This window comes from Eubalaena glacialis, chromosome 15 (assembly GCF_028564815.1).
Source record: "Eubalaena glacialis isolate mEubGla1 chromosome 15, mEubGla1.1.hap2.+ XY, whole genome shotgun sequence".
NCBI lineage: Eukaryota > Metazoa > Chordata > Mammalia > Artiodactyla > Balaenidae > Eubalaena > Eubalaena glacialis.
The window spans coordinates 72144465-72166514 of NC_083730.1; the positions used below are offsets into that span (position 1 = coordinate 72144465).

A 22050-nucleotide genomic window follows, 5' to 3' on the forward strand; every position below is an offset into this window, starting at 1 on the left:
TACGTTCAGCACCACCAGACCCCGCTCAGGGACCCACATGGCTCTGCCTGCTTCGGAAACCCTGCGTGTCTGGTGGAGCGTCACCTGCCTTGGCTCCCTGGCTCCAGAACTTTCCCTTTGTGAGAACAGGGCAGAGGTGGGGGGGGGGTGGAGAAGAAAGGGGAGCAGGAGTGGAGTGGGGAGCAGGGGTCAGCAGAGGCACCGGGTGTGGATGCAGAACACAGCAGAGAGGGCACTGGCTCCGTGGGAAGCTCGGGGGAGGTGTCGCAGGAATGGGCTGGTCCTGGGGCGCCCTCCTCCTGGACGTGACGCCTGGGCTCATCCCTGAAGGCCACTCCCACCTCACGCAGACTGAATGTCCACGCGCCTCTTAACTGTCGAGCGCTTCCAGTTTCCTTGCTTGTTCCTGGTAGCTCCCTAGGTAGAAGATTCTACCAACCTCTTTGCCAAAAGACCACGATCTAGTCCCTCCCTTTGGTTGGTGGGCTTTACCTGGTCAAGCAGTTGCCCTTTGGGAGGCGTTGAGGAGCGTGCAAAACCTGCCTCTCCCTTCTAGGGTATTTTACCACCATTTGGAAGTGTCTGAGGACATTAGTGGGCCTTATTGGATGCAGTAAGACATCTCATTTGGTCCCTCAGCACTGAAGATACGTTTCAGTGCAGCTTTCCTCCAGCACCTGATTTGTCACCGCAACAGCGGGAGGGAAGAGTCGGGATGCAAACTCATTCTGTGGGCTCGAGGTTCTATTCTTATGATCCTTGCTGTGATTTCCCTTCTGATATTGGCAATTTGAAATGACATCGGTCTATCTGCCCCATTCCCCGAAGGTGCTCGTTCAGAGTGCTCTGTGCCCATCAGTTAGCCTCCCCTTGCCCAGCAAGGTGAATCAGGCCGATTCGTCCATTTTCCAGGTGGAGGAATGAAGTGAGGCCCTGCCAGCATCACACGGGCAGCTTGAGACATGGGCAGATACCGGTTTCCAGGCATCATTCTGCCACTTTAGGTCCCTAAAGGATTAATAAACCAAAGGCACCCTCTGGGTTTTCCCAGGCATATTTCTCTCTAGAGCAGATACAGTAGCTGATACCAAATTGGATTTGTTAATTGTGGTGGACTCGGCCCTTCATCCCACCTCTGCTTAGGGATAAGTGTGTGGACAGCTCTCTCCCCATGCACATCACCAGATGGCATTTGGGTACAAGCTGTCAACTAGCAAGACAGCAGAATAGCTTAATCTGACCAGTTTATAGCAGCCATCCTCCCTCACCGGCCCTGCCCCCTCAGCTTTGATTTGGAAGGAGAATGTTTATCACACCCCAAACCAGAGATTATGTTAGAATTTGCTGCTGCTGGATTTGGCTGTCACCTTCCTGCTCCTGGTGGAGAATCTGCCTGTCCTTTTGTATCTGCGCCCTCCCCCGCTCCTTCGTTCTCAATATGTAGTGGTGGAGAGGAAGTGTAACATGATTTTAGGGCTTGCATTTCAATTCCACTGCATTTTTATGGGACAAGCAGAGTCTCAGCGCCTAGAGTTATTAGGTTAGTATCTAAAATGGGTTCAGCGTTGTGGGTCTTTTTGTTTAAAATGAATTAGACACTCCCCCACCCCTTCTTCTCTTCTCCCCCCGGGATGAGTCGATTGAGGTGAGGCCCCCAGAGACTAGTTGGAGGAATCCTGGCGCTCTGATTAGTTTTCTTCTCCCAGCTTAATTGTAGAGCTTCTTCTCTCTCATCATTGATAGCCGAAGTGGCTCTGTGTCCCGCCCACCCCCTTTTGCTTTAGGAACAAGATTATCACAGTGCGGCCTTGTGAATCAATTTCTCTGTGCTGATGAAAGTGTAATTCATTCTTAATCAAACAGCCTTGCTGCTGCAGGCTCTGTGCCAGAATACATTTAGTTCTTCTCTCTTCACTTTGGGAAGCAATCCCCCTCAAAAGGACTTTTGGAGGAGAGCTGGAAGGAGGGAGCTGGCAGCCAGCCTGGGGCTGTGGTTTTCCAGCAGGGGGCACTCCTGGGAGTGAGGCCGGAGGAGCTTCGTAGCTGGAAGCCTTCACTGCAGAGCAGGCCAGGAAGGATCCGCGAGCCTGGTGCTGGTCTCAGTGCTTCCAGGCTTGCTGTCTCTAGACCCTGGGGCCCTCTCTCAAGGGCAAGCCAGGTCCTCGTATCTAGATGGGCTGCCTGAAACCCTCGCCCAGTGAGTGGGAGCCCGTGAGTCTGCATATTGTATGCATGCCCGGGTTCAGGAGAGGCTGCTGGGTACCAAGTCCTTCCCTAGGGTTGGGGGAGCCAGCCTCCTGTCTTTTTAAGGAGACAGAAGTGTCTCCCGAATCTGATTCATTAGCTGGCGGAGGTGTCTGTTTGGTGATACCGCACACAGCTCGGGTGGTGTGAAGAGGTCTCGCCCTGCCAGGAGGCTCCCCGTCCTGCCCTTGCACAGCCTGGTGGCCGTCACAAACAACGGGCAGTGTGATGGGGAGGTGGCTGTGGGGGAACTCTTCCAGGCTGTGCCTATCAAGGCTGGGCAGGAAGAAGGGGCCAGGCCACAGGTGGACCAGAGCACCCCGAAGACGAAAACCACACCATACAGATATGCAGCCGAGAAAGAAAAGGAAGTTTGTCTCCTCAGAATGGAGCTGGATTAGTGACAGACTTGAACAGCCGGTTCAGTCAAGAGAGAACTTAATTCCTCCTGTATTATTCACACGGTGGATTTTAATCAGATGTGAGGAGACAGCTGCAAGAGAGAAGCGGGTCAGTCCCGTGCCTGGTGAGGAAACTTCATGTTCTTTTGTCATCTTCAGGGAACTGGTGAGAGGAACATGGGGTGCAGAGCTCCCGGAGGGACTGGACGCGGCCGCCAGGACTCCCTGGCCACCTCTGTCTGGACCCAGGGGGAGTTTTGGACGGTGCGGGGCAGACGTGGCCACCAGTCATGCTCGGGCAGAACTCTACCCGCGTGTCCTCAGAAGGATTCAGAGAAGGTAGACCAGACTTGCCAGGTCCCAGAATGAGGCAGCCACTGTCCAAGAGGCCCTGCTTGTCTGTCCGCGTCCTGAGGCCTTTCTGCTTCACCACCTACTGAAATTCGGAGTCCACCCAGCATGGCACCGTGGTCATAGAGCCACGTTCCATGCACTTGGGGAGTCCCCCACCGGCACCGCCCCAGTCCTGGAGGTGCTGCCCCCCGAGCAGTGGGTCTGGGGTGATGATGGGTGTTGCTGGATCACCAAAGGGGCTACAGGGTGGTGGGTGGCCCTCGCGGCTGACTCCGGCTCTCACCATGTGACACCGCAGGATGCGAGGCCCAGGGTGGCGGGTCATCTTTGTGGTCCCTTTGCTGCGCTGTGCGGAGAGCCAGGCCCGTCCCTGAGCAGGAAGACGGACCAAACGCTGACGTGGCTTGTACACCTTGGGGTAGGAGAGGGTGGCGGGAATCCAGGATGCTTGTGAGCTGATTTCCAGGAGTCTATGAAGACGACCTGCAGAGGCAGTTCCCTTTATGAAGGGCTAGCTTTGTGCCGTTTCCTCTAAGCCTTCCCCTCCTCCTTTAGGGATACCTCCTGCCTGAGGCTACACGGTCAATTGACAGTCAGTGAGCTTTCTAGAAAGAGCAGGTGGTGAGGGATCCCACAGGTGAGGGGAGGGCTGGGGTGTGGGGCGGAGCCGGGCTGGGAGCGCAGCTGGCAGTGCCTGAGGGGGAACCTCCCTGCCCCTGGGCTTGAGTCCCCACGTGGAAGAAAGAAGCTCAGGCTTCTCCCCACGGACCGTCCTCACTGCCCAGCTCCCCCCACCTGCGCTCCAGCACGAGCAGGTCCTGATGCCTGAGATGAGGGACGCTGCGGAGGTGGGGCAGGCGCGCCAGTCAGCTCGTGCGGGATTATCCTCTTGACGACAGGCTTCCTGTTGGAATTGGAACCACCACAAACTGTACAGAAAGGGTGAAAGGCGGGGGCGGGGCAGCCAGGTCTGCCTGTGGGCCGAGGTGGGATGCTCCAGTGCCCTTGGTGTCAGCAGCCACGTCAGCCACCTCTGTCCGGTGGCTCTGCCCTTCCCTCCAACAGCCTGGAGACCACGGTACTGTCTTCTTGCCGAGGCTGTGCGTCCAGGGTGCTCTCCTGCCTCTGCACGGCCAGTGCTCGATCTCGTGCCGCACCTCTCCTTGGGCTGGGGTGCGACTGCTGCTCTTGCGAGATAAGAGGTCAGTGTGGGCTGGGATCCAGGGCAGTGTGTTGCCCACCCGAAGAGGGCTTTGCCTCCCGACAAGCACACGCTCAAGTGACTGGAGTCTGGCACTGCCAGAGCTGCCAAAACCCTCCACTGGCACCTCGAGGGGAGAGCCAGCACGCAGCTCCGGTAGGAGGATCCAGGAATTCTTGGAGCCATCATTGTACAAACGGGCAGGAGGCTCTCGGAGGCCCCCACAGCCCGGGCTCTGTGCCTGGGGAAGAGGCCAGGCCTCTCGGGGGCATCTGCTCTCCCTGCCTCAGAGGCTGTGAACCCTGCCTTCACCCTCACCCCTCCGAACCTGCCCTCTGCCCTGCTCCCCCCGGAAGGAGAGGAGCCGGAGCTGGGGGAGACGGGACGTGACACTGCTATTAGTAACACCAGCTGTAGCGTTTCACCGCGCGCCAGACACGGCACCGAGCGCTCCACAGAGTTTCTGTCCCCCCGCACGTCACCCTGTGAGGAAGGAACTGCCACCACCCCTGCTTCTCGGTGGGAACTGAGACCAGAGGGAGTCAGTGACCTGCCCAGGACCACCCAGCCGCTCAGATGGGCTTTGGGTCGGGCAGTCTGGCTGTGCCTGTGAGTGATTCAGTGTATGGAAGGAAGGGCTGCGGCAGAGCCCCCGTCCCCTGCAGGTCCCCTGTACCCTGAGGAGCCAGCCTGAGGTCTCCCCGGGAGTGTGCGAGGAACCCAAGTGGAGACGCGGGGTTTCACACCTTTTGATTCACGCTCCCCCAAGAGCCTTTTTGTCCCAGCGGCTCTCTGGCTCTCTTTCTTTCTTCCCGTTACCATCCTTGTTCCCATTATCACAGAGCGCGTAACTCCCGGCCTGTCTCCTCTGCTTGTTTTTAGGGAGAAACCCATCCTTCTAGAGGGAGTTCCTTTTCAGCAAAGAAATGAAAGCTCTCTCCATTCCCGTTGGAGCTGGGCTTTCCAAAGGGTTTCTGAAATTGGTTCCACTGAAAAAAAGAGCTCAGATGTCTCCCTGCATTTAGCTTGTTAGTCAGGAACTTCAAGGCCAAAAGATTTGGCAGGATTTAAAGAGCTGGCTCTCAAGCTGTCTCATTTTGAGTGTACTGATGCTGTGTGTCTTTGATGGTGAAGTGGTTGGTTTGGAGTCTTCTTCCCCCACCCTTTGGAGAGCCAAGCTCTCTTTGGATTCAGGGACTGCCAGAGGTCGAGGGAATGGGCCAGACCATCCAGCCTGCCCCCATGGTTTAACTCCAGAGAAAAGCGGCTCAGAGAGGTCAAGGGTGTCCACTGAGGCTACACAGCGAGCTGGTGACGGGGAATTAGCGCCTGGGCCTTCTCAGCCCCAGGTGGAGTTCTCGACTTTCCATGTATCTCACCATTTCGTTATCATTATCACCTACATCTTATTCACTCAACAAACTGAGCTCCTGCTATGTGCAAAGCACTAAGCTAAGTGGTTTGAGGGTATGAAGATGAACAGTACGCACTCTGTGTCCCCCCTCCCTGAAAACACTCCTTAGCAAAATCCCAGAGCTGGATATGGAGCACACAGTCTCACCTAAGTAACTGATTTCAGGAGTAGAGCAGGAAGCAGGGCACTGGGGGGGGCGCCCATGCCAGATGCTTCTGTCTGGGGAGATCCTGGGAAGGGGCCTCCCGAGTTGGGGGATTGGGGTTTGGCAGCCTGGGAGGTCGCTTTATCTGCCAAACCGAGAGCTCCACCGCCGATCCTCCCTCTCCCTTCCACGTCTTCTCAAGCTTGTGCCGCTCAGGACAGCATTCCTGGGAAGGCCTCACAGTTTCTGCCCAGATCACCGCCCCATGTGCTGCGCCCTCCCTGCCTAAACCAGCCCTACCTGGAAAGCCCGTTGCCTCCCAGTTTGTGGATGGAAACCCTCCCTCAGCTGCCAGGTCACGGGCAAGTCTGCTTTGGGGCCACCTGGGGAGCCAGAGTGGAAAGGACAAGCTCTTCCTCACCTGACACAGGCCTGCCCTGCCCGAGGCCATGTCTCCTTGCCCCAGCAGCGTGCCCAGGGCATGAGGACTGAGACGCTTGCATTGCTGAGCTGGCCCTCGAGCCCTGGAGCGGATGAGCACCCAGGCTGGCACCAGCACGGACAGCACACCAAGAGGCATCGTAGAGACTCCTTTGTAGACGGGGATGTGAGAATCTATTAAAATGCCCAGGGTTCCCCTGCCCTCTGTGAAAAGGCGACATTGATGACATTTCCATGCTGACATGCTTCTGCCCACCAGCCATCCCTCCTGGCATGTCCTCATTTGTCACCTCCTAATTTGAGTTCCTGGGCAAATCTGGAAACTTACTTGGGATTGACCACCAGCTTCTTGAACATCTACTTGAACTGTCTTCCCTTTCACTCCCAGCCACCTTTGAGTTTAGTCCGGGAGGCAGGAGGTCATCCTGTTGTGAAAGAGCTGAAAGCCAGCCCCCCTTTCACCTTCTTCTCTGCTTCCTTGCAGCTCACCCTGCAGAGCGCCAAGTCCCGAGTGGCCTTCTTTGAAGAGCTCTAGCAGGTGACCCAGCCACCCGAGGATTGGCCACTTCTGCTCACGGCACCGATGGGATGGGCCTGACACCGAGGGAGCCATCCGTAGGCAGGCTGGATGGGGGCTTCCTCGGGAGCTCTGGAGCTTTTCCTGGCTGAGCGGAGAGCCCAGCCCCCTTCACGTGCAATTGCCCTGAACTATGACCCTGCAGAAGTATCTCTCTTGGGGTTCTAGTTCTCCTGACCTGAGTCTTTAAATTTTTTTGAGTATTTGTCTTTCCTTATCTAATGTGGGATTCCGTGCTTCCTTCGTCCAAAGCGCCCTGGGGTGTGTGTCTTACTGTCCACTGCTGACCTCCCAGCCCTGTCTGGGAAGTGGCTGTAGGAAGTGAAGTACACAGGCCCCCTGGAGACCAGGAGGCTGGTGCCATCCCCCCCTCACCCCCCCGAGGTTCCAGAACATTCATCTCCTTCACTGGTGAGGAACTGGCATGGGAAGAAGCATGGCCGCCCAAGCCCAGGCCCACAGCAACCTGCATGCTACACGTCATTGGAGAGGGAGCCAGGCGATGGGTCCTCGGCCTAGGCACCCCTGAGATAGCGCTCTGGCTGCCAGCTGGTGGGGAATGGGAAAGGCAGCTGTGCCTGGGGGAAGACCCGGCAGAAGCTGTGATGGAGGGCTGGCTGCCAGCAGAGGGCCTGGGAGGCCAGCAGAGCCGTGTAGGAACCTGCACCCTACAGAACACTCGCTGCCTTTCTCCTGCCACCTCAGGCCAGGGTCCAGGAGGCAGGCGGGGCCCTCTGCAACCGTAGCCTCTCTTGCAGGCGGCAGGCGGGGTGGGGGGCTCCCCATCACTCTAGTCAGCACCTGGCAGCCCAGCCGTGACCGGGGTCTCTGTAGGGCTCTGAGGCCCCGACACCCAGTTCCACTGGCCCCAGTCTGCCTCGTTGATCTGAATCGTCTTTCCTCCCGGCCACACGCCAGCAAGGCCCTCCCACCCATGGCTCTACCTGGGCCTCCTTGGCTGTTGCCCTCGTCTCCTTGAGAGCCCTTCTCTTTATGTTCTCCCCTGGGCCATGTGAGGGTGGGGATGCAGGTGACCCCTCACAGTCAGTGCTCTGCACCTGCTGACACGCGACCCCCGGCCATGCCGGGTGGCAGCAGGTCACAAAGCCACCCCACAGCCCATACTCACTCCTTGGTTTGGGGCCGCTTTCCTGCCCTTTCTTCCTCCATGGCTGGTGGTGCTGCTGTGACCCACCAGGCCATTCACATCCTTCCGATGAGCCTGCTGTGCTGAGCTGGGGATAAGTGCTAACCAGTGAAAAGATGTGTATTAAATGAAGGCGTGGGAGGGCCTAGGGATTTCCCGAGGGCAGAGGTGGCCTCTGGCAATCCTGTGTGGTTTTGAGAAACAGAAGCTCGCAGAGATCCTGCCAAATTCCGTGGTCAAGCTGACCTAGTGGTGTCCTGGGCTGGCCGCCACCTTCTTGGGTCACCTTGCACGGAGGAAGCCAGCCCTATGTGTCCCCCCGGCCCCTCAGGACATGCAGGGTGGGACTCCGAATCTGGACACTAAGCATGAATGGCTGTAGCTGGAAGGTTCCCTTGTGTCTCTCTGTCCCTCCGAGGCCTCTTCCCCTGAGACACGGTCCTGGCGGGGGTCCTCCAGCCGCGTTTGTAATGTAAGGTCTGACAGTTGTGAGGCTGTTTCCTCAGGCTCACCACCCATCCCTGACCCGCACATTTAGTCTGTAACAGTGGCTGTGGGCACAGAGCATGGTGGTCATTTATAAAAATGTTGTCAGGCTTTGTTTTTTTATTATTTAACTGCTGTGTGTACGTCTGAAGTCTGGGGAATGCCGAGCCATGCAGCCACAGGGCAGCCGGCTGGGATCTGAGCTGTGGAGGGAGCCGACTCTGGAGGGCCAGCAGGGACAAGGCAGCTCTCCTTGGGGATGAGAGCTGGCAGGTACCTCCCAGAGATGAACAGGCGGAGAGGATGGCGGCCCTCAGAAATATCTTGAGCCCCAGTGGAAGAAGGAATGAAAGCAGAGCTTGGTTTTCAGGGCATGTGCCAATGGCCGAGGTGACTGTGTGATTTGTAAGTGAACGAGCTTAGGTCTTATTAAGTAAGGAAGCCCCTGACCTCCATTGAGAGCAGGGCCCTGCCCGGATTGTTTCGTTACAAGTGCTCCTGATGGTCCTTGGGCAGAAGCACCGTGCTGGTAACACTCAGCGAGGCTGCGCTGGCAGCCCCTGGCGGGTCCGCACAGGGCACCTCGTTGATCTGATTGAGGCTCCACCTCAGCCCCAGCGGCTCTGCCCTGTGCTGTCCTCACAGTTATTCAGTTATTCGCGCACCCACCGGGCCCTGCTGGACAGCACCCCACGGCATTACATAACGCTTCCTGAGTGATTGCGTTCTGTAGTCTTGGGGACAGGTTTCTCTCTCCCTTTCTTTTCTCTTTCAAATTAAAACCGCAAGTCCTGAGGCTAACAACCTGCAACTGGCTAAGCTTCGCCCGCTGACAGGGCTGGCGCCTGCAGGCCCCTGGAGGGGGCGGCCTTGGCAGGGAGATGGCCTCTCCCAGCCGCCCGGGGGCCAGGCTGGCCCCTCTGGGCTTCCAGGGAAGCTCCATCCACCCGTTTTCAAAGACGTCAAACCACCCTTCTTCCTATGGGGCCTCCTGTCAGGGCCAGACCAGGGAAGGCTATTTTCTATTCTGGGGGATTGTTGTAATTTAAATGATTGTTTTAATAAAAATTCTAAGTTGTAAAAAGTTCGTCTTGGGCTCCCTCAGTTTGCTTGTTGCTCTGGCCATTGAAGTGGTGACTGGGGCTGGGGGGTGGTGGCTCCCTGATGTCCGGGACCTCAGCTCAGCCCCACTTCTTTGGTGGTGAAAGGGTCCCCTTTTCTGGGCTGACGACAGCACCCCGACTGTGCCTTCACCAGGGCACCCCTCGTGCTTCCCATGAGGCAGGCCCTGTACTGGGTCCCAGTCTCTCCATGTCCTTCCCACACCCCTCGCCTGTCCTCAATTCTAGACCTGAAAACTAGGGCGCCGCACTGGGCAATCGCTCCAGGCACTCCCGCTCTGGAAGGGGGGGGTGGGCAGCATGCAGAGCCACTGGGGGCCCAGGCACAGCCTGCAGGACAGATGAGTCCCCGCTGTGGTCACAGGGCCACATGCCATTCACACTTGGAGTTGGGAACTACCACTGCAGAGCTTTGGGGTTTTTTTGCTGGTTTTATTGTTTTAGTCAACAAAAGTTCTTTATTAAGACCAAAACTACTATAGGATAATTCTATCCCAAATCACGCAGCCTAAAATAGAGATTCAGGTGGCACAATGTGTTCTCAGGACTTCTGAGGGTCCACAGGGCTGCCTATCAAAGTACACAAAATTTTCCAAGAGTTTGAGTTAAATATAACCAGCTTTTTGTATATTTTGGAAAGATATGAAGTTGTAAAACTAGAGAATTTTGAAGTTTTTAAACAATGTTTTGTTTTAAATGTATAGAATTAGTAACTAATTCAACTTTTGTTAGATGAATAATATGAAACTGCTGCGTTTATTATTTTTTTTAGTTGAAGTATTGTTGATTTACAATGTTGTGTTAGTTTCAGGTGTGCAGAAACTGCTGCATTTCTTAAATGTAGGTTATGTTATTTTCAGTGATTGGAAATAGTTTTATTTCCTACGTAGTCCAAGCTAGAGAAAATACTGTATAAATACTGGTCATTTGAAGCTGTCCAGACAATATTTTTACCTGACTTTTTTTTAAAAAGCCAACTCCTGACCCCCAAAAGATAGTAAGGCTCTCACAGATCCCAAGGGCTCCATTCAGTGGGGTTAGAATTAATAATACTGATATTTGGGTATTGGGGAGACAGGTTGAATTCTCCTCTGCTTTTTTTGGTTTGTTTTTAGTTTGTTTTGACCGTGCTGTAAACCCAAAGCTGCAGGCCGGACCTGGGTGTTTAATTGTGGCATTTGCAGCCCAGCCCCATGGGGTCCCTTAGTGGCGTTCCTGCCAGCACTTCATCCTTTTCTGTCGTCCTCGCCTGGGCTGAGCACCTGGCAGACGTCCCCAGGGCTGCCCACCCCAGAAGCCTTCGCTTTGGAGGAGTGGGTCGGGAGCCACCCACGTATAACAACGAGTTGGCAGCCAGACTCTGGGGGGAAAGCCTTCGCTTTGGAGGAGTGGGTCGGGAGCCACCCACGTATAACAACGAGTTGGCAGCCAGACTCTGGGGGGAAAGGTATCGGTGAGAAGATTGCTGCAACCATGTCTAATCTAATCTCTTGAGCGTCTGGAGAAGAGTCGAGCCGTCTGTGTGTTCTCCATCTCCGTCTCAGACAGCCCAGGCAGCTGAGAGAGGCCAAGGGCTCCTCTCCCCTCCCGGGCCGCGGCGGGACTCCCTGGCAGCCTGTCATTACTGCATTACAGCAGGATGCTGCGGCCACAGTCCCGGCGCTGGTAGGGAGTCCAGAGCTCACTTACACGGAGGAGGCTCAGGGCCGTTCAGCACTGCCAGGACCTGAGCTGTGACTCAGAGGAACCCCCACCGGGTCCCCACCCAGTTCCCACTTGATGCCCATTTCCCACTGGGGTAGTAGCCCCAGAATAGCACCTGGCATGTTGCCTCTGAGCCAAAGAAATCAAGACATCTCCTGGAGAGGTCCGCAGCCGGAGCTGCATGCTTGCTCTGTGCCTCCTGGCTCCCCCTCTGTAACGAGGGTTGGCAATGACGCCTCTGGGTACCTCTGAGATGTTGTCAGGATAACATGAAGAACAGACACAAAAAACACTCAGATTTCTAAGGAAAAAGAGATGTGTAGCAGTACCACCGTTATTTACAAGTAACAGAAGCAGTACACACGAAGAAACATGAAATCTTTTCTTTACACCCAGCCATGCAGAGGGCTAAGGAAACCACACAGCTGAGGGGCTCAGGGCCCCCAACTTGGAACTCAGAAAGACCTGGTTTCAGTCACTTAGCGGCCATGTGGTCTAGGCAAGTTACCTAAGTTTTGGGCACTGCAATCTCTTCATCTAAAAGGGGAGTTTTATAGGGTTTTGTGGGGATCGATCATGCCTGGGAATCTCTAAGCCTAGTGCCACAAGGGGAAGGTGACTCTTTCTCTGGATGCTTCCTTTGGGGGGGTGGGGGGCTTACAGGAGGAAGCAGAAAAAAGAGCAAGTGGACACCCAGAGGAAGCCCCAGGTCAAGAGGGACGAGGCCCACCTGTGGCCCCCACATGGGCCCCATCCCTCCACCTGTACCAGGAGCTTAATTACCTGCATCTGGCCTATTTGTCCTCACTGTGTTTGCCCAGTGCCAGCTGCAAAGCCCAGGAGATGATAGATAACCCAGGCTGGGGCTGCCTGGAAAGGATGTTCTGGCTTTGTCACATTAATACCTGCTGCTCAGGTCAATAATTTACTGGAGGCTCAGGGTGGGAGAGCGGCTGGGTGGGCAGCCCTTGGCCCTGCACCTGGAGCAGCTCCCTGAGCCCGTGGGCACCTGGACCATAAAACTCACTGCAGACGCCGGGGGTTGGGGCCGGGGTTGGGGGGGGGGTGGCGACAGGCACGGCAGTGACCTAATTTTCTCTTATCAGGCATAAGGAAGAAGTCCCCATGGAATCTTGCCCATTTTCAATATAAATAATGTAATTCCCCCGCCTGCCTGCTCAGGGAGGAAGGGGCAGCCTTTGATCCAAAGGAATTAAGTCAGTAAACGAAAGCGAAGAAGGCTGCGGAGGTGTCTCCTTGTAGGCACCTGCTGTGCCATTTACCCGAGAGTGGATTGGAGTTAAATCCAGAACGAGAGAAGTGGACCGGTGGGGACAGCCTCTCTGCCGCCCACCCTCCCCCTGGAGCTCCCTTCATCCAGAGACACCTTCCAGTCCCCCCACCCTCCCCAGCAACGGCCCAGCTTGGCCCTGCATAGTTTCCAGGGGAGGGTGATTCCGAGGGAAATGCGTGTGCAGAATTGGAGTGGTCTGGGATTGTCTGGGCTGGAGAAGGGCTCCCCTCCATGGGAGGAAGGGGCCTGTGGCTGGCAGAGCCACCCAGACTGATTGTCCCACCCTGGCCTGTCGGGGTCCAGCCTGCGCTTCAGGAGAGCAGCTCCCTGCTTCCAGCCGTGTGGCCTTGAGAAGGTTCCTTCCGCTCTTGTCCTCGGCTGTAGGTCAAGTTTGGACCAGAGGAACCCAGACCCCTTCCAGTTCCAGCCGTCTACGAATGTCATGTTTCTAAAAGAATTCCTCAGGCTGGTCTGTTTCACCCTCCAGGGAGCCGAAAAAAGACAGACCCAGGATACCACAGGGACAGCCCGCAGCGCAGCTGGTCTTGAACCAGGCACCCTGCAGGGCCAGCCAGCCTCACCCCATCCTCTCTCCCAGCTCCAGTCTCCTCTGGCACAAACTGGGGAGTGGCAGTTCTGGTGCCAGCCCCCGAGTTAATGTGAAGGGCAGTGGGCACCATTGCAGGGGCCTGGCACTGCCACCTGGGCTTCCCCGCAGCCTCCTGCCCGGCAGCAGGTCCAGCTCCTGACAGCCCAGGTGGTGGCTGGGGCAGCCGAGTGCGCGTCGGCCAGGCCTGCTGTGACAGGTGCTCTGCTCTAAAACCCAGGGGACCCCGCCTTCTTTGTCCACGCCCACACCCCTCCCCCAGCCTTCCGCTCCCAGCCGAGTTCCTGAGGCAGAATCTATTAAGTCCTTCATATTAGCCGGCAAAGGGGGAAACGGCCCTCTTTCATCTTAACTGGAGTGAATTTGCATTAACACCTGGGGAGTTCTGTTTGCCTTGAGAAAGCACATTACTATTCTGAGCTGCACACGCCGCGAAGTATCCGTACAGCTTTTTCTCCTCCCCCCTTTTTTCCCCTGGAAAGGGGAGAGTAGCTGGGGATGCCAAGGCTCCCCGCTCCACGTAGGAAGGTCCCCGGAAACGCCGAGAAGAGGGAGCAGGGAGTAGCTCTCAGGGGGCGCAGGCGTGCTCCCCTTGAGGTGCATTTGTGAGCTGTGCCCCCCCCCCGCTCCCCCCTCCAGGAGGCCGTTAGGCTCCAGGGGCCGCCCCCACCCCAGTGCCCTCATTTGCCAAGCTCTGCTGTAACCAGTTCGTACTGGGCGTCGGGTAGAGAGGCCCAGCAAGGCAGCAGTCTGGGAGCCGGAGCCCCACCCCAAGGTGTCCTTAGTCAGGGAAGGGGGCCGGGTGATGCGGATAACTCAGGGGTGGCTCCCACTGGGCGGAGGGGCCCCCGGCAGTGACGACGACGTGGAAGTCACAGCGTTCCAGGTAGGTCTGACCCTCCGGTGGCAGAACCGGCGCCAGCCCACTCTCCCGTCCTGTCACGGAGGCAACTTAAGAGTGTTCGCACCCAGGAACTATGGGGTCTAGGCGGGGGGTGGTTGGGCATGGTTGTCAGGTCTCAGACCTGGAGATGGAGGATCTAAAAGCAGAGAAAAGGGAGGAGGGCAGGGGAGGGAACGGTGCACAGGGAAACACCCCCCCTCGGCCCCTCGTGCTTTCCAGTCCTCCAGGAGGCCCAGCTCCTCCTCCCAAACCTGGAGAGGATGTGCGCCCCCCTCTCCCCCACTCTGGCTCCCATGGGCCGGGAAGCTGAGGGGGGCTGAGAGTCCCATGATGAACAGGGGAAAAGCAACACCCCCTGACCCCAGGCCACCCCCACCCCACCTCCCGCCTCCTGGCGATCCCAGGCGATGGGGAGGGGAGGAGGATGCAGGGCAGACAGGGGGTGGGGGGGCCAGGCCCCATCCCCTCTGGGTTGGGGAGCAGGGCAGAGAGAGGGTCCCACGAGGACCGGGGGTGGCACCACAGGGCTGGTGGGGGACAGTGCTGCTCGGAGGAGAGGGCTTGGCCTTTCGAGCTCCACATTCCTCTTCTGCAGGATCGATTCAGTTCCCAGCCCACCACAGGGTCATCATGGGTAGCAGGTTCTGAGCCAGCACCTGCCACAGCGAGAGTTTATTAAACAAGGCCTGCCGCTGTGCGGTTATAGCTCTTCACTATTAGCTCGTCCTGATTCAGGTATCAAAGGAGACAGCTCAGGGCAGCAGGGGCCGTTGTGGGCAGGGAGGGCTTCTCCCACAGCTCTGCTCCCACTCCTGAGCCCTGGGCAGCTGTGCCCCTCTCCAGACCACCCTGAACTGCCCCCCTCCCATGAAGAGAGGGGCAGGGTGTGACCAGCCACAGAGAACCCTCCCTGCCCTGAAGCTGGGGCCCTCACGGGTTGACAGCAGGAGAGGGGCTGGTGGTTGCAAATATCCTTGAGTGGGTGACAGCTGCAGCTGCCTGGGCACAGCCTTTGGGACTTGGGGGAAGCCTGGAGGGTCTGGGAGCCCTGGGCCGGCATCAGCATTCCATGGGCATCCCTGGCCCCTCCGGCAGACTGCCCGCCCCCACCCAAGACTGGGTCCATGCCAGGTGCCACAGCTACTCTCTCCAGTGACATTTACCAGCTGGGAAGTGGCCACCGAGATGTGAAATCAGGGCCGGCCTGGGGCTGGCCCACTTCATTAGAGCCGGCTCTGCTCCACTGGGTAGGTCGGCACAGGCCAAGCACAGCCCCACCCCCCCAGCCCTCCAGCTCCTCCCAGCCGGTCCAGCCCCAGTGCCTGGGTCAGGGGAGCAGGCCCGGCCCACCCCCCGCCCCAGCACCGACCCTGTCTGCTCTGGCCAGGCCCCGAGGAAGATGAGATTTACTACAACAGTGATCTGTGTTGGCCTTGGCACACCTGGCCTGTCTCTAATCCTCAGCCGTCCCAGCAGGGACACGTTCACCACCCTACACACCAGGCCCAGTTCATGGCAGCGGCTCCCGCTTCGGTCCTGGCTGCGTCTTGAGGCCGCATGAGAGCCCTGTGCTGTCACCATCGCTCCCCTGTGGGACAGGAGGAGAGTGAGGCTCGGAGAGGCCACGTGACTTGGAGCTGGGGTGCGAACCCCGTTCTACCTCCGCCTGGGCTGTTCTGCTCAGCTTCCCAGGAGAGGCTCTCCCTCGGGCCCAGCCCAGAGGCGGGTGGGACAGAAGTCCTGCCCTCACGTGACCTGGGTGTGGCCACCGGCCCCCTGAGGGGGCTCAGCAGGGGGACAAGCCCCGGGGGCAGGAACGGTTTGGGAGGGGCTGTCGGGTTGGGGCTGGATTCTGGGAGGGGGGTCCTGGTGCTGGCCCTCACCCCCACAGCAGGGGAGGAGCTGGGGATGCAGGGTTGAGCTCGGTGCTGTTGGGGGGGCACGGGTTCATTCACGAGCCCCCCCGCCAGGCACTCCTCGTTGAGCCTGTCCCTGGGCCGCGGTGTGGCCCTGGCCACATGGAATGAGTGCAGGTCTGAGGCGCAGATGTGGGCGCCTCCCTCCTCCTCCTCCCAGCTGGGGGGGCCTAGGCAAGTCAGGTCACCCCTCTGAGCTCCAGTTTTCGAAGCTGGAAAACAGGGTCACCGATGTCTGCCTTGGATGACTAAATGAGAAGGCACTTTAAGTGCAGACTGTGCCTGGCACCGAGGGTGCCATCGCTGCCAGGGAGCACACGCCACAGCGGAATGCTGTCTGCCGCATTCCCAGTATCTAGCATGAGGGATGCAAAACCCAGTCCTGTAACTTCCAGGGTGCGTGGGGCAAGCATGCGGCCGAAGCCTTCTTGTCTGATTCCCTGGCGCCCAGCACAGAGCCTGGCCCAGAGTGGGTGCTCAGTACTTAACTGCTGGGTGAATGGGTCTCAGGCACCCCTATCTGTGAAATGAAGATCTTTTCTTTTTCTCAATATTTATTTATTTATTTAGGCTGTGCTGGGTCTTAGTTGCAGCATGCAAACTCTTAGCTGCTACATGCATGCGGGATCTAGTTCCCCACCCAGGGATCGCACCCAGGACCTCTGTATTGGGAGTGTGGAGTCTTACCCACTGGATCGCCAGGAAAGTCCCTCGAATGAGGCTCTTAATGCCCAAGGATCTCACCCCACTCCCTAGGCCGTTGTGCAATTCAGGTGAAATGATGGCTCAGAAAGCATTTGTTTTGATAATTAATATGCTGAGGAGGAGGGGGAGGGAGGCAGTGACCTCCCAGCAAACCGGGTGAGGGCTGGGAGAGTCCAGGCCACGATGTCCCCCGGCCAGCTGGTTGGGTCAACTGAGCTGTACTTACCGTGGGGCCTGGTCGTCACTCAGCCACCCCCACCCCCAGCCCTTCTGTCCCAGAGGAGCATCCATCAACGTCTCCTTCGCCCTGATGGCCCAGACAGTTAGCCAGTTCTGCCTGAATCTGATGGCCCTGCCACTCAAAGCCACCACCACTGCTTTGCCCCTCCTCCGCCAGGGGCCGGGCTGGGGGTCGGGGGTAGGAGTGGGGGGTGCGAGGCAAGCACGGTGCCTCATCTCTGTGAATCCTCTCCTCTTCTGGGTCAGGGGGCACTGCGGTGTCCCCATTTTACAGATGAGGACATTGGCTCCCAGAGGCCAGAGATTTGCCCAAGGTCATACAAGTGAGGCCCGGAGCTGTCACTCAAACACAGATTGGTCTGGCTCCAGGGTCCCCACTTTTTACTTCTGCCGCCCTTATCCAGGCCTCAGTCTCCCCTGTGCTGAGAGCTGCAGACTTCCTGCAGGCTCCAGCCCCGCCAAGCCTGCTCACCCCATCCCAGCATCCCAGGGACAGCGTGATGGATGAGGGTCCCGTGGAGGGGCAGGTGCAACACGCCCACACACCCGCGGGCTGACCGTTGGGTGATGGATCTCTTCCTCCTCTCCCCTCCCCAAGGGCTCGGCTCCATCTGGTCAGGCACCGCGCCAGCCTGATGGATGGGCCGCCCACCGGGCCACCCTCGCTGTGGCTGCCACCCGCATCCTCGTAGCTGTGCTCCAGGGTCAGAAGGGCAGCTCCGCAGCCCCTCATTCAGTCATTCAACAAACACATGTTTATCAAGGGCCTACTATGTGCTGGAACACAGAGCAGGCAAGACAGATTAGGAAACCAGTTGTCACCCTCCAGTGTAACAAGTGTGGTCACAGGGCAAATAGAGGGCAGTTGTGAAAGCCAGAGGAGGCCTCTGACCCGAGGGACCAGGGTGATGGGTCTGACTAGGGCAGAAGGAGCAACTTGTACAAAGGGCCAGAAGTGAGAAAAGCAAGGGATGGTCCCACAGCTGTGACAGGTTCAGAATGACAGGCGTGGAGATGGGATGGGGCGGGGGCCCAGGGAGGCTGGGGACTGGGGCGAGGCCAGCTTGGGCTCGCCTCTGGATGAGGGGGAGCCAGAGCCAGGTTGGCGCTTCAAAAAGACCCCGCTGCTCCTGGGGGAGGGCGGCCTGCCGAGGGTCTGTAGAAATTCAGGAGCAGAAGCAGGCCCTGGCAGGTGGGACTGGAGGGGGCAGCAAAGGGGAGGGAGTGAAAGATTCTGGAGCCAACAGTGGTCAGTGGCAGAAGCCACAGGGGCGATCGCGTTAGCTCCATTTTATAGATGAGGAAACCAAGCCTTGGAGACGGGGCAGGACCTGCCCAAGGTCACACAGAGAGGGAGAAGCAGAGCTGGGCTGGGGGCGAGGTTGTGTGGGAGCCACTGGCCCCTTGAGCCCTGGCATCTGAGCCTCGACCCCAGCCTCAGCCTGGCTTGGTGAGGGAGTCCGAGGGCAGCCCCCACTGGCACGGACACCAACTTATTCAGGGAGGCAGCTGTCCCCTTCGTGCTGCCACGGACAGGAGCCAGGCAAGAAATATCGCATCATTAAAATGACAAATCCCTTCACTAACTGAACTGGAAGGCCTGCCTCCCTGCCTCATATCCCTCAGCCCCCTCCTCCCCCACCCTGGGCTCATCACCCCTCCCAGACCGGCAGGAGAGCATGGCGGGACCACTGCCTCGCCCCTGAGATGACCTTGGGTCTCCAGCCCTCCAGCAGGGACCCGGGAGGAGGGGTCCTCTCCATTCTACAAGTGGGGAAATAGAGGCTCGGAGAGGGGATGAGACCCTCCAGCAGGGGCTCCCTCCTCTGCAAGGGTCCCGGCTGTCAGCCCCCCACACCCCCCGACTTAGCAGCAGGGGCTCCCCAGGTGACCTCAAAGGCCACATCCAACCCTGGGGTTCTGCTCAGAAGAACAAGTCCAAAGTAAGAGTCACATTCCAGAGTGCTGCCATGATCTGCTGCAGAGCCTTTCCCATCTCTTACCTTGGGGGGTGCACTTTCTTGTCTGAGCCCCACCTTGTGAGGAGGACAGGGCACGGGTGGTTCTCCTGGATTTACAGGCAGGAATCCTGGGGGCCTTAGGCAGGCTGCTGCCCTCAGTTTCCCCATTTGACAATTCCTTTGGACCAAAGCTGAGGCCGAATTGTGCGGGGCCTGGTGGGTGCCGAGTGAACACCTGTCTCTCCCCACGCCCACCTGTGTACTCCCACACCTCATCCATGCTTGCGTGTCCAGAGTGGCCCACACGTGCAAAGTGCATTGCACACCCAGACGCGTGTGATGTGGGCCCCAGCCCTGGCTTCTAGGGGCCCAGGTGCTCAGACCCCTGCACGTGCCTATCCACCCTGGCACACACGTGTGCACACACACTTGGCTACAGACGCACATGCGCAGGCCCACACCCCTCATGCGTCCAGCAGACCTGTCCACGTCCATCTGTGTCACGTACCCACAGCCGTCGGGAGCCCCACGTGGAGTCCGGGCTCCTCTGGGGAGCGGGGCAGGTGAACAGATGCCGGGAGATGCCGCCTGCCTCCACAGGCAGCCTGGTTCCCAGAATGACCCCCCCACTCCCCAGCCCTCCTCCAGGCCCAGCCAGCAAGGACGCGCCGTCCGTCCGCCCAGTGTCCTGGTCTCCTTGGATGCAGACAGATCCCACGGAGGCGTCTGGCGCATCCTGACTCGGCCGCAGCAACTGCACCAGCCCTCCCGGCCCCCTTCCCTGTGCCCAGCGCTGTCCTGCCCGTCCTTCCCCACCTGCTGGGCAGCGGCACCAGCCCCTCGCGCCCCACCCTCCCGGGGTGGAGAGGCGACTTCTTTCAGGAATCACCATGAGGGGTCTCCCAAGCCCTCCCACCTGACCTTGGGCAGGTCCTGCCTCCTTCAAGACCTCAGTTTTCCCCTCTGGAAAATTGGAGGGAGGTTGAACTAGAAATTTGCCAAGGTCTTATACATCTCTGGCTGTGCAATTCTCCCAAAGGCCAGGAGAGGGAAGGTGGGGGAGGGGGTCGGGGGAGACACAGGGAGGAGGAAGCAGACTTTTAGGGATAGCCCCTCCTGGCCCAGCACCAGGCCTAACAGGGTTGGGAGTGGGAGCCCCCCTGAGTCCGGGGGCTGTGCGTGGAGCATTCTCTCAGGTAATCCTCCCTGCAACCTCCGAGTGGGTGCTTCATTGCCAGTTTACAGAGGAGGAAACTGAGGCCTGGAGAGATGCCAGGAGGAGCCAAGGGCCCCCCAGCTCTCTGCACTTCCCCACACCGAGGGCCACAGTGTGAGAGCCAGGCGGGAGACAACTCCCTCCGCACTCCCTGTCCTGCCCGAGGTCAGGGAGGGTGGCATTCCGGGAATGGCTTTCTCCAGAGCCAGGCGCCTCCCCACTGCCCGCTCCCGCTCCTGGCTCTGAGCCCACCCCTCGGCACTGCCCATCCATCTGCTGTCACTTCCTGGCAGGGCCACTGGGCCATACATCACCCAACGAAGAAGCCTGAGGCAGCCTGGCCAGGCAGGTGGGCTGGCGCTCGCCCTGGAGAGATCCACCCTGGTGCTGATGGTGGGGTTTCAGGCACTGACTCTTGCCTGTGAACAGGGAGCTGGGGCCAGCAGAGGAGGGGTCTCCTTGGAGTCCCAAAGCCCACCCCAGAGGTAGCCGATTCCAGTGGGAGGAGCACAAAAGTGGCAGCTGGAGGCCATGGGGTGACCCGAAAGGGAGTGTGCGTCAGGCTGATGGCCGTGCAAGTGGAGGGAACCAAGGTGGAGCACCTGGCAGGAGGATGGAGATTTTTATCTCCCCAGCCCCCATCTGCCGAGTAATTTGCTGATGTAGGTCGCTGGGGCACTGCTCCTTATGGAGCCATGCTGGGGGGTGGGGAGCCAGAGGGAAGGCTCACAGTTGGGGGGGTCTCAGTCACCACCCCACCCCACGTCAGCCTCCTGCCCCCCTCAACCTGCACAACACACCCCCGCACAACCTGCCCTCACCTCCCAGGGCTGCCTCAGTAGGGAGCCTCCAACTTGGCATTCATTCATTCATTTATTCATTCATTCAACAACTATGTATGAGCATCTGCTCTATGTCACAACACTAGGGATGCAGCCGTGAACAAAATCCAGCAACAGGCAAGAAAAGAAAGTCCACGGTGTGTTACGTTGTGGTAAATGCAAGCCAGGACAATAAAGCAGGGCAGTGGGAGAATAGGTGTGGTTTGTCTTTGTGTTTTGTTTTGTTTTTTTAAGCAAGTGTGTGGCCAAGGAAAGCCCATCAGGAAGGTGACTTTTGAGTAAAGACCTGAAGGAGTGAGCGATGAAGATGTCTAGGGGGAGAGCATTTCTAGCAGCCAACACAGCAAGTGCAAAGGCCCTGGGGCAGGCGTGTGCCTGGCACTCTGCCAGGTGAGGCAGCTGGAGCAGGTAAGCAAGGGGAAGAGTCGAGGACAGAGAGGTGAGGAGAGAGGTACATTGTGCTCCCTTGGAAGAAGGTGGAGGGAACCACGCCTAGGTTAGGAAAGTGACCAGTGGTAGTTTAGCGGACCAATGGGAGGGCCTAACATTGGACAGAGGCCCTCTGTCCATGGTCTGTCTGTCCTCCCTCCCTCCCTTTTCTTTTTTCTTTTTTTTCCCTTCATTTCCTTAATTAATCCAGCAAATGTTTATTGAGTGCCAGAAATCGTTGTAGCCTCTTGTGAACTCAATCCAAAGGATTCTCCACCCTGCCCCCCTGACAAGACACCTCACAACGTCTGCCCCGCGTGCCTGGGGTGGGGCTGGACCCCCCCTCCGCCCCTCTCCATGCTCCAGATGTCAGCCCGTGTGTCCCTCACACAGGTGCAGAATGGCAGCGATGTGTGTGCAGAAAAGCCACCAAATGCCGGTTTCCAGGGCTGGTGAGTCTCAGACACACATATGAGGCCAGCGTGGAGCACACACAGGCTGTCCCCTCCCCTCCCTGGGCCTCAGTTTCCCCATCTGGGAACTGAACAGGGAGAGAGGACCTAAGACCTCTTTCTGATTCCCCAGAGCCCTGGGAGCACAGGGAGGGGCTGGGCTTGAGGGAGCCCCTCTACCCCGTTCTATAGGGAACTGAACTTTGAACTTATAGGTCCCCTCGTGTCGTGCTCGCCAAGGCCTCCTCC

The 22050-nt window shown here is 58.2% G+C and overlaps 1 protein-coding gene across 4 annotated transcripts in view; it reads left to right on the plus strand.

Annotated features, from left to right (window-relative positions):
• The window catches only part of NF2 (NF2, moesin-ezrin-radixin like (MERLIN) tumor suppressor), an 86161-nt gene extending 76667 nt beyond the window's left edge, over positions 1–9494 (plus strand). For all 4 annotated transcript variants that reach the window (XM_061170307.1, XM_061170306.1, XM_061170309.1 and 1 more), the window contains one exon: positions 6685–9494. Coding sequence is in view for 2 of the 4 variants with exons in the window: in XM_061170306.1 (XP_061026289.1) it covers positions 6685–6735 (51 nt within the window). In the remaining 2 variants the exon portion in view is untranslated. The remainder of the gene's footprint in view (positions 1–6684) is intronic.
• The last annotated feature ends 12556 nt before the right edge of the window (positions 9495–22050 follow it).